The following is a 15,073-nucleotide window of genomic DNA, read 5'->3' on the forward strand; positions in this document are numbered from 1 at the left end:
ATTCCATTTTTATTTATTATTATTATTATTTACCAGCAATTTTTGTCCTAGTGAGGTGGGCTGAGGACGGACGTGTCTTTTCCTCCTCTGGAGTGCCACTGAGCATGTAAACGGATGCAAAGTGACCCCAAGACTTGTACATTACAAGCACATTGACAAGCATGTTGGTTTCCATGACAACATCAAGCATAATCAAGGTCGTGATCCTGCATCCGCTCCTGAAGAGCTGCATGCAAAATGGCGTCAGGTAAAAACATCAGTGCTTTTTTTTTGTTGTTGTGTGCAATAAATTGCCACTTTTTTTTTTCTAGAGCGCTTGTCCTCATTTCAGTGAGCTGGAGTCTGTCCTGAGAACATGCTAACTGTGGGGCAGACATGTTAACCACTAGCGCACTGTGTTGCCTCTATATGCAATGCAGAAAACAATTCTTACGGTTTGGCTAAGCCAAACTTGTGCTGTTGCCATTTTGTACTTAAAATTAAGTTGTATCTGACCTTGTAGAAGTATAAACGGTCAATTTAAATTCATTGCAGTTATTTTGAGGTTTCCTTATGTTTGTTTTTTAATGGAAAATTATGAGTGTCGTACTACATATTGAAATATTTTTGCCAGTTTATGTGAAGCTCTTGTGTGGTCAGTTTTTAACCCGAGTGAAGTTTTTTTTTTTTTTTGTCCGTTTTTGTGATCAGCTAATTTAGCATTTTATTATTATTATTATTATTATTGTTACATTAGCAAAGTTGTGGGAACACTTGTCCAGTGTTTCCGCTCTTTGAAAATTAACTCATTCACTGCCGTCGACGGCTATAGACGTCAGAAATTCATTTTAACCATTTCTATTAGTTAAATTTTTTTTTTCACTTTTGTTAAGAGCATGAAAACCTAGAACTATTAAAGTCATGCGATTAATTACAATTTAAAATTTCAGGCGATTACATTTTTTTTAATTATAACTAATTGCATGACTTCACTAATTAACTCACGATTAATCACAAATTTTATATCTGTTCGTAATGTACAATTTAAAAAAAATCTAGGTTTTCATACTCTTGTTAACAAAAGTGGGAAAAATTTTTTTAACTAATAGAAATATTTCAAATGAATTTTTGACGTCTATAGCCGTCAATGGCAGTGAATGAGTTAACTCATTCATTAAAAGGGGGGGGGGGGGGGGTATTTCGGTGTGCAAAGTTATCAATTACCTACTTGTATTGTATACAGTTGACAATAAATAATCGTTTTTGTTTTGTTTTTTCAATCACATTTAACTTTCAGGACTTTGCTACTTTTACCAATTTTATTTTTTAAGTATCTGTTGAATGATGTAAATCGCCCTTAAGTGCTTAAAAGCAAAAACAACATCTAATTGGCGAGCTACAATGCAGCGCATGCAACGCAAGTGGATTTAAAATGCTAATTTTGTTTAGATCATTAATAGTCATAAAAACAAAGCACAAGCGGGTAATCAGAGTAACCTTGGGGTTGTGCCGTAAGTATTTTTACGTGTTGATCGAATTGCTTGATCACGAAGTGCTCGATCATGGCTGACAAACTCTTGATTAATTGTGTTAAAGGTTTGATTCTAAATATCCACCCCGCCCAGTTTGTCCTTTTGCCAGCACCTGATTATCATCGCATGTTGAGTACAGACAAAAACATTTGTCGCCGTTGGTGCGAATAAGTGATGCGCAAACACACAACACATCCGCCTCGACCTCTGGCGCGCCTGTGACGTCACGGACAAGTGTCATTCAAGCGCTTAAAAGCGAGCGGCGAGGTGAAGCATCCCGCAACAAGCAAAAGCTCAGCAGCCATGGCTCGTTCCTCCGCGCTCCTCCTGTGCGTCCTGGGATTCCTCGCACTCTCCTCCGCCTGCTACATCCAGAACTGTCCCAGGGGAGGCAAGCGAGCCTTGGCCGAGACTGGACTCAGACAGGTGGGGCTCACATCACTTTTTTGCCGCCACTTTCTTCTTCTTCTCCTCCGTACAGGATTTAAAGATTGCAAATCGATACTTACTGGAATACATGTATTCGTATAATCGTAGTAGAAGAAGTAGTAGTAGTCCTTACAGATAAATACGTTAAACAAGATTTTAAATTAAATAATGAAATAATTCCAGTACATTTATATGTGTTGTATAAGTTTTGGACCATTATGATTGTGCTTAATTGTTAAAAAAAAAAAAAAAAAAAAAGTAAAAACGCAAAAGTTATTTTAATTTCTCAAATATTAAAGTATAATTAATCACTTTACAAAATGAGGTTCTTATAACTAATTAAAATATCTAAACCAAATTCAAAAATACTTTTAATATTTGGTTTGCCTTATACAGAGCAAAATTGGGACATATTCCAAACGTGCCATTTTTACATTATGCAAATTATTAAAAAAAAAAAAAACTATTTTGTCACGAGATTCTTATTGAGAATGGATTTAAAAATATATATTTTAAGAAATTCCAAAAGACATTTATGGGGGACTGCACACAGCAAATATATTTAATTTATTTACATACAAAATTATCTGCAGCTTTATAGATGTTCCATTGAAATTATAAGTTGTGGAGAAAAAAACACACTGTCATCCTATTTTGTATTAATTCAGATTTAATAACAACAATATTTTAAAGAAAATTGCCAATTAGAATATAAAACATATTAAATTGGAATATATATTATTGGAGTCCATATAACTTTGGTGATAAAATGTTCAGGAATATTTTATTTTTAATACTATAAAAAATATTATTTTTATGTTTGAATTTCATTGACAATAAATTATTGAAATGTGTTTCATTAATGAGTAAATATGTATTTTTAATGCTGGACATGAGAAGAACCATCATTGCATGTTTCAAGTCAAGGCGATATTGTTGTCTACTTGTCAGTTATGTTTGGTTATATATTTTTCCTCACTTATTGTCTGGATTATGAACACTAGCTGACAAGAGAATAATATTCCAAGGTGTGCTAAAAGACAGAAAAGGAAAATAGCTCTGTGCATTCATGTTTTGTTTTTTTCTCAAATAAATGGAAAAGACACATTTAAAAGTAGCAAGAAATGTTCTGCTCTGAAATTGTGAAAGTGTGATTTGGGTGGGAGGAGGCAATTATTCATGTGCATGTTTTAAAATACTTGTACATATTATATAGTTATAAATGAATTTTCTAATTATTTGAAGGGCTAATATGTGACTAAATTCTTTTTTCTTTTTTTTTTGATATGCAATGTTGAAATTGTGCCACTAATAACAAGAGTAGGCTAACTCCATTTTTGTTAATTTGTAGGATAGTGATTTCAAGTTTATGGCTGTTGCTTGATGACTGCTCCTGAAAGTCTAGTGCAATATTGGTCAACAACATTCATCAAATTTCTCAATTTTTCATGAGAGATGATTTAAAAAAAATAATGTCCAAATTGGAACTAAACTTTGATTCAGACCAATATTCATCTGAAAGATATGTCTTTTTTCAAGCAATTTCATCAATGGAGTTCGTAGTTCTCAGTGGCCAATAAAGTAAATGTTAGTAAAAAAAAAATGTCCAAAACACTCAGTGTGTGCTGTCCGTGCCTTGCAGTGTATGTCATGCGGCCCCGGAGAAAGAGGCCGCTGCTATGGCCCCAACATCTGCTGCGTGGACGGCTTCGGTTGTCTGCTGGGCTCCCCGGAAACCGCTCACTGCGTGGAGGAGAACTACCTGCTTACCCCCTGCCAGGCTGGGGGGCGACCCTGCGAACTTGAGGGGGGCCGCTGCGCTGCTTCGGGACTCTGCTGTAACTCTGGTATTTATTTATTTTTAAATGTTTTAAATCTCATTGCCAATGAGTTTGTATGTGTTGTCAGTGGTTAGAATAACTCCTCCCCTTTTTTTTTTTTTTTTTGCAGAGAGCTGTGCAGTGGACTCATCCTGCATGGGGGAGGCTGAGGCGGAGAATCCCAACCAAACCTCTGCAGGGAGCTCACCTGCAGAGCTGCTCCTGCGCCTTCTCCATGTAGCCACCAGGGGGCAGACTGAGTACTAAAACGCTGTACTACAAACAAGTTACTCACTTAAATGCCTTTGATAATCCAAATCTGAAACCTACACTCACTTATGTCAGTGATTCCCTAGCCTTTTTTTTTTTAAAGCCAAGGCACATGTAAAAAAAACAACAACTGAAATTGCCATCTTCTGCCATCTAGTGGAAGAGCATTGAATTGCTCTGCTTGTCACTATATGCCACTGGCCAAGATAGATACTTTAGATAAGCATTATTTGTAGTAAATAAAACATTCTGAGCCCAAATAACTCCCAATGCACCTCAGCCTTCAGGTTCTAAAATTGAGTACATACAAGTCAACACTGTAAGTAAATAAAATGCCATAGTTGGGCTACAATTCTTGAGCAGTTTGTGTATGTGACTGTTGAGTGAAAGTGGAATAAAATAGAGTATTTAAAAAAAAGAAGTGTGTTGCATTTGTCTTTTTCGGCTTAGAATGATTCCAGCAAATATTTGAATATAATGGGAAATGGTGTACTGAACCCCACAAAGACCCTAACACGGACAAGCTAGCACAATCGAAAATCTGGTTCTTGTAAACGATTTGAATAATGAACGTCTCAGCACAGATATGTTTCAGCATGTCCACAAATGAAAGCGTTTGTGTGTTTTGTGTCAGTTCCAGCGCGACTACAATGCTGCGCCTGTTAAATTTTGTCAGTTAAACTGTTGAATCAGGGCCATTTGGAGTGCACTGATTCACATAACGCTGACTGGCAGCTGGTAAATGTTCCAAAAGTCTTTTTTTGCCAACGGTAAGTTTATTATTTGTACCGAGTCCAACATCCTTGCGCAATGTTGCTTCAAAGGCAGTCGTGCCTGGGCCTCAACTGGTCTGGCTCACTTTTTAGGACCAAGAGGACGCTAGTAGGTTGGTTCAAGTCTTGGTACAGAGCAAACAGCCGTCAAAAGTACATCTAGACGTCACCACACATCTTGACCAATGAAATGCAGCTTGAACAGATATGAATAAAATTGGCTCTCAATTAGGAGTTAACTCTAAAAATTGAATTTAGCATTATTTTGTTACTGAGTTCACAATGTTAGCAACCTTTTGGATACAAATTGTTTTGCTAGCATAAACGTCAAACCAGTGTTAGCTAGTTCTTAACAAGTAGCACATATTATTTTTCCCACTTTTGCTACCGAGTTCACAATGTTAGCAACCTTTTGGATACAAATTGTTTTGCTAGCATAAACGTCAAACCAGTGTTAGCTAGTTCTTAACAAGTAGCACATATTATTTTTCCCACTTTTGCTACCGAGTTCACAATGTTAGCAATGTTTTGGAAACAGATTGTTTTGCTAGCATAAACATCAAAACAGTCTTAGCTAGTTCTTAACAAATAGCACGTATTATTTTTCCCACCTTTGTTAATGAGTTCACAATGTTTTAGAAACAAATAGTTTTGATAGGATAAACATCAAGCCCGTGTTAGCTAGTTCTTAACAATTAGCACATATTATTGTCCCACTTTTGTTACTGAGTTCACAATGTTAGCAACGATCTGGATACAAATTGTTTTGCTAGCATAAACGTCAAGCCAGTGTTAGCTAGTTTTTAACAAGCAGCGCATCTCATTTTTCTCAGTATCAGCACTATTAGGTTCATAAATGAGATTTATCAAACATGTATTGTACTCTATATTCTAAAGGTGTCACATTTGAGGCCCACGGAAGTAAATTATGTTCATTATTGCTAACATTTGTTACCCCGACCAGTCTGCACAAGTACCCGCTAACTGCGCTTCTGAGTACTTTTGCCACCTTAGGTCACAGGTGAGTTGAACATTTTTCTGTTTTACACCACTGCAAATTACAAGCACAATAACAAACATGTTTCTTTTCAAATATGTATGTGAACATGTCATTTAGCTGTAATGTCAAGACTTTTTGTCAACATTAGCGCTTTCTTTGGTCATATTTAAACAGCTCTTGAATATTATTAGTAAAACCTGTGACCTACTTGCACTATTTATAAGAATGCTGTTGATGTGGCAATTTTCATCAATTAAGCTGTAACCTGTCAGGGCCTGTTTGAGTGTTGTGTTGTGTTGTGTTGTACACCCACCGCTCTACGTGGGCAGATACACAGGCAATACGTACATATAAAGAGTGGAAGAGCGTGTTTTCTTCACCTCAAGTTTTCTGCCATCATGGACCTGAAAGTGATTGTGGTGATTTTGTGCCTCGTCGCTTTGGCCATCGACTCTACTGAAGGTAAACACAGCATTAATAAGTCTGAATGACAGCTTCAATCAAAATGTTACATTATATTGTCTTTGTAAAGTCATACTTTTTGATACAGCTCTGTAGCAAATTAATATTGTGATTTTCACCATTCTGTTATAAAAAAATAAAAAAAAGCTGAGTGATAATAGTGGAGCAATGAAATGACTATGTCCTGATTGATATTGCTAAATGTAACAATTTTCAACACAAATCTATCCCATGTTTTTATATTTTGTCATTTAATTGAATACACTCCATTGTTCTTAAATTGTAGGTGGCATCAGTAAATGCTGCGTGAAAACCAGAAAGACCATCTCCAAGCCAATACTCACGAAGGTCCAGACATGGTACATGCAGGACAGCAACGGCCCCTGTGACATTGACGCTCTGGTGTAAGAAAACTCAATTTAAAGCTAATTGTGCACCATGAATTTTCCCCTAGCAGGAAAAGAACCGGGACATGAATGACTGAGAATACAATATATTTTTGTTTTCCCATTTCCCATGGGCAAATGAGCCCATACTAGCATAGCATAGCCTAGCCTAGCATAGCATAGCGTGTGGCCTATCCTCTCACTGTCCTTTCAAACTTTCTAACAAAACTGCCTGTTGAAGCGTGTTGATGCTGTGTTCGAATAAAAATATATTTATTTCCTTTTGACTTTACAGCTTATATGTGGGGGCATGGAAAAAGCCCATTTGTGCTCATCCGAGCATGGAAAAAGATCTAAAAAGGGTTCAGAAGATGAAGCAGATAAGGCGAAGAAGAGCGCACTGGCCAGTGGCGTGAACGTCCAATTTGGCTTTATTTACACATATTTTGCTTCCATTTGTGGTAAAACATCACTGTTGGCTCCTGATTGTATTCGTCAATGGATCAAATTATGTTTTTGATACATTCCTGTTCATGACTGCTCCTGCTGATATAGCCTGGGGCTTGAAGCACTCTTGGGGTGAAAATAAATCACTGTGCCTTTTTTCTTTTCTTTTTTTTTTAATGCTAAACAAACTCCTTCTTTTATCATTTTTTTCCTGGAATCATTTCACCTTCAAATAAACTCAACCATATTATATTGAATATTAGTCGTGTATTTGTCTGCATTTCTTTGATCAACTTAACTAAAATTGAAGGTCAATTAAATATATTTTTTAACAGGATGTGAGAATTCATTACAATTTTTTTTTATTAAAAATTAGGGGCAAAAGGTGATTCATTAAAAAAAAAATTAATCACATAACTTCACTAGTTAACTCACGATTAATCACAAATTCTATATGTTCTAAATGAACAATAAAAAAATTCTAGATTTTCTTGTTAACAAAAGTGGAAAAAAATGTTAAACTAATAGAAATAGTTCAAATGAATTTTTGACGTTTATAGCTGTCAACGGCAGTGAATGTATAAATAAAAGAAAGAAAGGAAATATTATTAAAAATTCGGGGCGTCAGGTGATTAAAGTTTTTAATCGTAATTAATCGCATGACTTCACTAGTTACCTCGCAATTAATCACACATTTTATGTACAAAGCTAAAAAAAAATCTAGATTTTCAACAAAAGTAGAAAAAAATGTTAAACTAATAGAAATAGTTAAAATAAATTTTTGACGTATCATTCATATGCTGACATACATAGTTCATACTTATTCACCTGTGATGCAATACCTAATGTTGTGGCCAGTGAGGGAGAAGCGTGTACTTTTCCCACTTTTTTTTTGCTAATAGTGCATTGATGACGTTACTATTTAATGAGCACAGTATAAGCTTATCATGCATCTGTTGTTTGAAAAAGAGCAGGTGAGCGATGCTTCCTTTTTTAAAACATAATTACTTGCCACATGTTCTACTTTTGCACTACAAAAAATAATTTCTTCTCATTTCCGACAGAATATGGCAGTCGCTTTTATCGGCATCTATGTGTGTGGCGAGACCATGTGTTCTCTTGGACAAATTTTCCAAGCCTCTGCATTTGGTGAGTTTTTCCATTTCTATGAAACTCAAATAATAAAGCTGTGACAGCTTATGATGCAGTTCTTAAAATAAATAAAGTCTCAGAAGAATTGTTGTTATTAACTTCTCATATAAAGAATGGTTTGGATCCTGCATACATGAAGGAAATGCTAATTGAATTGAACAAAGTAGGACTCTATAAAGTCGGGTCAATTAGTGGAGCCCAGATTTTAATGCAAACATGGTGAAGTGGCATTTAGCTGTTATGCAGCACACAAATGGAATACGTTGCCAATAGACATGAAGTTAGACTTAAAATCCAGGTTTAAATTATTTTTTTTCCACATTCCTTTTATTGAAATCTTTTAAACATTGAAAACAATTTCACTATTTTAGTAATTTCAGAAAGCTACTTTTTATTTTCTTTGCTTGTAAATGCCTTTAAAAATTTTGTTTGTAAATGTGTTTGTTGCCATAATACGTTTTTGTAATTTTAATACTGTCCACTACTTTTGTTCTCTTTGTCTTTGAATGTCTTCAGGTGTTGTATGTAAATGCTTTTAAGTGTTGTGCTTTCGGTTGGGTGAAGCACCGTTTATGAAATGTGCTCTTTAAATGAATATACCTTGCCAAAACCTTGCTGGTCTTGTCCGTAAATTGAGGTACAGACATGATAAACTAAATTCATAATAATCAATCATTCATCATCATCATCCTCCTAGCTGAAAAAAAAAACATTTTCTCTTTTGCAGTCTGTCAGGTGGACTTACATTCTCATTTACCAACAAACCATACGGAAGGCCCACAGAAGCATCACCAGGTATTGATTGATATGACCATTCACGTTTGAGAAGATTCCTTTAGCCATGATCTTGGAACTAAACGTGTGCAATTGCAACATCTGCCACTGGGCGGTGCTGTTTATTGGAGTGACGTTTTATTAATTAAAATATACAGAACAAAAAAAAACACACACCAAATGACCGTGTCAGGATCCGTGAATGTTTATTGAAAACCAACAATGTTATAAGAGTGTACAGCTTGTTAGGAGAAGCCCGAGCTTTTTGTAATTGTTACAATATAAAATGAACAAGCAAGCAAGAATCACTCTCTACAGGACTGTCAGGGATACGTTAACATTGGAGAACTGATTCTAGAATTCCACCTCCGAGCGGTTGGTAAGTTGTGCATAATATTATTCTAACAATCTGTATATATTAAATGCCATCATTTTGTCAAACCACACACATACTAAGACTAAAGGTTAGAAACGCTTCAGAATAGACTATTATCGGTTCCAATAAACATTTGGTGACTTGATTATTTAACGACTAACTTCCAGTTTCACCTCGCAGAACATTTACAACTCCAATAAGATTATTATTATTTTTTTTTTTAAAGTTTGGTTATAGATTTACTTATGAAAACAAAAAACTTTTTTAAGTTGGGCTATTACGAAGCTTGATACAGTGTTTTTGTGTAGTGTAGCTTCAAAGGCAACCATAAAAAAAAAACAGCAAACGCACACACACACACAAAAATTGGTTCGAGACAAATAAAAGCAGTTTTTCCCAAAGTTATTCTCGGCATTGCAAGCATAATCCAACATTTATTTTAAAACACAAGTGCTTCATTTTTCTTTTTAAAATACTGACCTAAACTCCCCCAAAAGGTGTCATCTGGGTTCCGGATCTGAATCATTTGGATAAGCCTCTTAGAATGAATTTGCTACCTTTTAATATAAAAGATGGCAAAGGTCAACTATAATATCCTGACCTTGAGTTCCACCAAGCAGCAGTTTGGGAAAAAAAATAAACCCTGATCAACGAATATGTTCAAGTGCTACCCTTCCCTTTCGGTGCCGCACCGCACCACTGCCCAGCGTGAAACCCGATTTCTACCAAGCAGCGGCGGAGAGTGCTAGCACACATTGCTGTCCATTGATTGGTCAGCAGAATCACAATCTTCTTTAATGGTATGAGCCAATTGAATGTAAAGGAAAAAAAGAAAAGTATATACTGTGTATATATGTAAAAAGATTTGAACACGGTGGATGCCAACTGAACCCCTGCAGTGGAAAGACAAGCCTGCTTAGGGTTTGAAGTACCTGATCCAAACTAAACGTGGCATAAGCAGACCAAACTGACAACAAACGAGAGAGAAAATAAAATGCTCCACATTACTACACTGCTTGGTGGAAAACTGTTTTAAGTGCACGTGACGACGCTGTAAAAATGGATTAGGCTTGCAATGTTCTACCCAGAAGGGACCCCCCCCCCCCCAAAAAAAACAACCACGCCCATCGTCAGACACAAGAGGCCGCGACTGACCGACTTGTGAGGCGCGCAACCCTGTTTGCAAAACTTTCAACCATATTTACACTCACTCACTTGAAAACATACCTTTATAAATTTGTTACCGTCAAAGTGCAAATGAAATCAACTTAAAAACACAACAAGTACTCTTTGTTCGCCTTTAAAAGGCAGAAGAGAAGAGCGACATTCTTCATATAGTTACATCTACCATAGCAGCCTAAAAAGGATAAATGGAAGCTGAATAAGGTGCTTTAGCTTGTGCCTTCCTGGGGAGGAAAGGGATCGATGCTGTGCGGGGGAAGTTGTGAACGCTAATCTCAGGTCAATTCTCGGAAGCCAAGAAGAAACTAGTCGACGTGTACTTGATGGTGGTCTAGCTACAGCACACTAAAGGGAAGGAAGGCCGACTGGGGCTGGACAGAAGTAATACGGGGAGGGAGGAGCCGGCCCGCTCAGGCAGACAGATTGTTGGCCAGCTCAATGAGCGCCAAAGCGCCGTGGAGTCGCTCCCGCTGCTCCTGGAGCCGGCGTTTGGCGGCTCCCCCCTGGCTGCTCTTCTCCTCCTCGGCCACTTCCTCCTCTTCGTCGTTCTCCTCGTCAGACTGGAGGAACTCCATGGGGTCCTGCTGCTCCTGGTCCTCCGCCCTGGCTTTGCCCTGCGCCTTCGCCTTGGCGGTGGAGGTGGTGGGGGCGCGCTGCTCTCGGGTCTGCCAGTACCTGCGAGGAACCGCCAGCATTTTGAACCGTGTCGGCCGCGAAGACGTCATTCGTCAAGTGGAAGTTGTCTTACTTTGCCAGCCACTCTGCCACCGCCTTGTTGTCCACAGACTGCGCCTTGTCCGTGCCTTCCTTTGGCTCCTCCCTCTTCAGACGGCAGAACGGATGTCTGGGGCAATGACGATTGGCGTGCGTGAATCGGTTGCCGCACTCTAAACAATGAAACGACACATTCAATAAACATTTCAGGGTGTTCAAGTTTCCTTGAGTCAATGTGAGGCAGTGAGTGTCTAGTTTAATTAGATTATTTAAGGCTGATACTCATTTTGGCAGAAAAAAATACTGCTTACCAATTAATATAAAAAATATCTAATACATAAAATAGTTATTTCCCCCCCAGTGCATTTCAATGGGTGTCATTTATATTCAGACAAGGAAACTGATGAATGACAATACCTATTCAATCATATGGTAAATTGTAATCATTTCGGGAGCTGTCAGACATTTTTTTTCAAAATGTGTAACATTGTAATTTATGCATTTTAAATCTGCAGGAAACAACTGATGAAGCCGCATTGCAACGCCTCTTGCAGGTGCAAGCCTTTAAGACTTTCAAGTTGATCTTTTATTATACTGTTTGAATCATTGCACTTAGGCATCGTCGTTCATCATGTTCCGTGTAATGAAATACACCGTTATGTTTTTCCATCATGTTTTACGGTTGTTAATATCGCATCAAAGCACCAGTTGTAACGACTGAGCACGCTTGCAGCCACTGGGAAAGCACACAAACAGTTCCATATCATCACCGCGTGCCGCACTCGTTTCTACCAGACTCAACTGGGTAACGATAATAAAGATTTTCACAAAAATAGCACCTTTCTCAGAGCAGACGAAGGGTTTCTCTCCAGTGTGCAGACGCTGGTGGGTCTTCAGCTGACCACTCTGGACAAATGCCTTGCTGCAGTTAGGATAGTCACACAAATACGGTCGCTCACCTGGAGGGCAGAAAGCGTAGGCCCGTCAGTGTTATCAATTATCGTGTGACACATATCTCACATAAATACCATCTGCCTTCCAAACGTGCTTTACACACATTTTGCCTGTCACAACTCACCCGTGTGTGTTCTCTTATGGGCCTGGAGTGACTTTTCCCTGGGGAAGACCCGGTTGCAGATGTTGCAGCGGATGCGGCTGGAGGACGTCTCCCCCTCGCTGATCAGCTCCCGGACCGTGTCGGCTCGAGGGCGCCCTCTACGGATGCCATCCTTACCACAACAACAAAAATCACATCAAGATTAAAGACTTACAGACACAACATACACAAAAAAAAGATAACACTCATCTTTGATTGGTAAGGTCAAGAGAGGTATTAATCAGACAATTTATAGCTACGCACCCTGTATTTACCGATTCTCAATCATTGCCGTGGCACACTAGTTTATCAATTTTCAGTTAATTGTTCCAAAATTATTTTGTATTTAATGAATTACTACAAATAGTATATTTGTTCTATGCCACCGATGTATAATGGCAGGCAGAGCAATTAAATACTCATCCTAAGTATCCACCTGTTGCTATTCATACAACTGAATAATGGCTCTGCAATTGGCTGGCAACCAGTTCAGGGTGTACCCCGCCTACTGCCCAAAGCCTGCTGGGATAGGCTCCAGCGCCCCCCCCCGCGACCCTTGTGAAGACAAGCAGTTAAGAAAATGGGTTGATGGATGAATAATGGCTTTCTTTTCCACAAATAAGGCACTGATTATGATTAGACAACGCCGTGCTGTACCGAGAATTCATAACATTGTGGTTATCAAATAGACATACACAAGAGGGATTAATGTCTAACTTTAACACCAAAAACGCAGCATTGTGTATTATTTTGACAGCTCTTATATTCGTTCGCAGCCCCTTGAGATGCACCATCTTAAATTCGAGCCCTCACAAATACATTGCATAAGCAAAAATCAAAATCATTCAATCAAAACCTTTACTTAACCAGAAAATAAAAAAGTCTCTTTCATGGCTGATCTGGCCAATAAGCAAAGCACAATCCACGTCATAAATGTAAACAAAAAAATACAGTCAACATTAAAGTAAACATCAAAGAACTACAATTAGAGAACTTTTGTTTTAGTTCATAGAGCTAACGATCTCGCGAGAGTTTAAGCAACGAAGATCACGTTAACTCATTCGCTTCCGGTTACATTTTTTGGCGCCAGGCGAGACGTCATGGATGCGAGCAGCTGCTCGACAAACCAGGAAGGGGTTTAAACCCACCAAAGCACACCCTGCCTCCCCCCCTTTTTTTAAACGACCTTCTGTCATATTAAATCATATTAAGTCTTACATCATGTCGTTATTTATTTACGTTTACACCAGTGGCGTCATTAACAATTTAAAATCTCGTACCTTGTTTTGGTCGGGTGAAGACGCCGCGTCGGCGTCTCCGACTGGCCCGCCTGGAGACGAAGCCCCGCTCAGCGAGCCCGGGCTCAGTGTCACATTGTGGGCGTTCTCCCCCCATTTCCACGGGTAAACCATGAAGTCGCTGAATCCTGGGCTTGCTGGAGTCATGGCCTCGATCTTCTTGGGTTTGATAGGAGTGGTCTTGATGACGGACACCAGGACTCCCTTGGGCGAGTCCTTGCAGAAGATAACGTGAGGGTGCTTGTTGTCGGCCATTGTTTGTATGTCAAAAGTACCGGAAATGGCTGGAAATTCGGACGGCTTTTTCGTGGTTTCCTCCCTTCGGTAGTTAAACGTCTTACTAAAAACGGCGCGCCGTGTTAATCCGGGCTAAATACGTCCTTCATTTCCAATAGGGGGAAAGAATAACTCCGTCCTTAGTCAACAAATGTCCCCGCAAAGCTAACTAAAAAACGACTTGTGTCGGTCCTAGTGCCGTGAGTCCAGTCTGAGCAGTATGCCCCACACAACTGATTGCACCGCGTTGCAAAATCGCGCCCGAGCAGTAAACGTACCAATCAGCCACAGTGCATCTCACCAACGTAACGAAAGCAACCAATAGGATGGCCAGGTTCGTCCTATTTGCGAATCACTCCGCCAGTAGCCAGGAAGTCATGGCGGTCGGTGGTTGTGATTGGTCGACACTTTTTGCCCTATCAGGTTTGAACTCTGGGCGCGGGCGCTCGCTGGATTGGCCAAGGAAGCGGATGCTGCCGCACGCGCGGCCCGGGCGGATCCAATGAGAGTGAAAGGCGGTTAATTTTACAGCGCCGATGAGCAGATGGTGGCCTTTTCCCGCGCACACGACTCTATTTGACGTTATTACGTTTTGGGGTACTTTTAAAGGTACAGTATACGCTGAAGCACCAGCACGTGTTACGTAATGATTTGAAACCGGAAATACTCAGAACAAAGGAGGCACTGTGAGACAGGCATCGAGAAATGTAAATTCTTATTTGTGTTTAAATCAAAAAGTAATAGGCAGGCATACATATATATATATGATATTCGATGTGCACAAGCTGCACACAGATAAAAAAACAACAACAAAAACCAATGTGTTTGGCGCCATCGTCAGGTAAAACTGGGATAAACTCAATTTGGCTCAATACATGAGACGATACATACTACGTAAATTGTTCCGCATGACGTAGAAGACCCCGCCACCCACCCGCTCATTGCCGTACACGCCTCCTGAAACGGCTTTTTCGTGATTGCTGCTTTCAATCTGTCATTTGTGGTGGTTATCGTCATCTGCTCGTGGGGACCTGGTTCAAGACCATCAACCACCAACACTGATAATGTTTAAATAGTCACAATATAGGTGAATTAGGTCGGCAATGC

General features: G+C 39.0%; 3 protein-coding genes across 3 annotated transcripts; 2 read left to right on the forward strand and 1 right to left on the reverse strand.

The window, feature by feature from the left end:
* Window positions 1-1,779: 1,779 nt before the first annotated feature.
* avp (arginine vasopressin) lies at window positions 1,780-4,451 on the forward strand. The gene is made up of 3 exons (XM_077561383.1): window positions 1,780-1,937; window positions 3,583-3,787; window positions 3,891-4,451. The coding sequence occupies exons 1-3, from the start codon at window positions 1,815-1,817 to the stop codon at window positions 4,025-4,027; spliced, it is 465 nt and encodes a 154-aa protein (XP_077417509.1). The 5' UTR covers window positions 1,780-1,814; the 3' UTR covers window positions 4,028-4,451.
* A 1,706-nt stretch (window positions 4,452-6,157) lies between these two features.
* Window positions 6,158-7,355, forward strand: ccl27a (chemokine (C-C motif) ligand 27a). Its single transcript, XM_077562076.1, has 3 exons — window positions 6,158-6,265; window positions 6,552-6,669; window positions 6,947-7,355. The coding sequence occupies exons 1-3, from the start codon at window positions 6,202-6,204 to the stop codon at window positions 7,065-7,067; spliced, it is 303 nt and encodes a 100-aa protein (XP_077418202.1). The 5' UTR covers window positions 6,158-6,201; the 3' UTR covers window positions 7,068-7,355.
* Window positions 7,356-9,213: 1,858 nt separating this feature from the next.
* Window positions 9,214-14,219, reverse strand: znf367 (zinc finger protein 367). The gene is made up of 5 exons (XM_077561091.1): window positions 13,673-14,219; window positions 12,375-12,525; window positions 12,136-12,255; window positions 11,331-11,469; window positions 9,214-11,257 (listed from the first exon to the last, which is right to left on the reverse strand). Exons 1-5 carry the CDS (start codon window positions 13,943-13,945, stop codon window positions 10,993-10,995), a joined length of 948 nt encoding a protein of 315 aa, XP_077417217.1. The 5' UTR covers window positions 13,946-14,219; the 3' UTR covers window positions 9,214-10,992.
* Window positions 14,220-15,073: the final 854 nt, after the last annotated feature.

Source organism: Vanacampus margaritifer, chromosome 3 (assembly GCF_051991255.1).
Source record: "Vanacampus margaritifer isolate UIUO_Vmar chromosome 3, RoL_Vmar_1.0, whole genome shotgun sequence".
NCBI lineage: Eukaryota > Metazoa > Chordata > Actinopteri > Syngnathiformes > Syngnathidae > Vanacampus > Vanacampus margaritifer.

Bases quoted from the DNA above. Each gene is read 5' to 3' on its own strand.
- avp (XM_077561383.1), top strand. From the start codon at position 1,815: ATGGCTCGTTCCTCCGCGCTCCTCCTGTGCGTCCTGGGATTCCTCGCA. The intron at 1,938-3,582 runs GTGGGGCTCACA...CGTGCCTTGCAG, and splicing joins CCGAGACTGGACTCAGACAG to TGTATGTCATGCGGCCCCGG. The intron at 3,788-3,890 runs GTATTTATTTAT...TTTTTTTTGCAG, and splicing joins GGGACTCTGCTGTAACTCTG to AGAGCTGTGCAGTGGACTCA.
- ccl27a (XM_077562076.1), top strand. From the start codon at position 6,202: ATGGACCTGAAAGTGATTGTGGTGATTTTGTGCCTCGTCGCTTTGGCC. The intron at 6,266-6,551 runs GTAAACACAGCA...CTTAAATTGTAG, and splicing joins GGCCATCGACTCTACTGAAG to GTGGCATCAGTAAATGCTGC. The intron at 6,670-6,946 runs GTAAGAAAACTC...TTGACTTTACAG, and splicing joins TGTGACATTGACGCTCTGGT to CTTATATGTGGGGGCATGGA.
- znf367 (XM_077561091.1), bottom strand. From the start codon at position 13,945: ATGGCCGACAACAAGCACCCTCACGTTATCTTCTGCAAGGACTCGCCC. The intron at 11,470-12,135 runs GTGCTATTTTTG...TTCATTGTTTAG, and splicing joins CTTCGTCTGCTCTGAGAAAG to AGTGCGGCAACCGATTCACG. The intron at 11,258-11,330 runs GTAAGACAACTT...GGTTCCTCGCAG, and splicing joins GTGGCAGAGTGGCTGGCAAA to GTACTGGCAGACCCGAGAGC.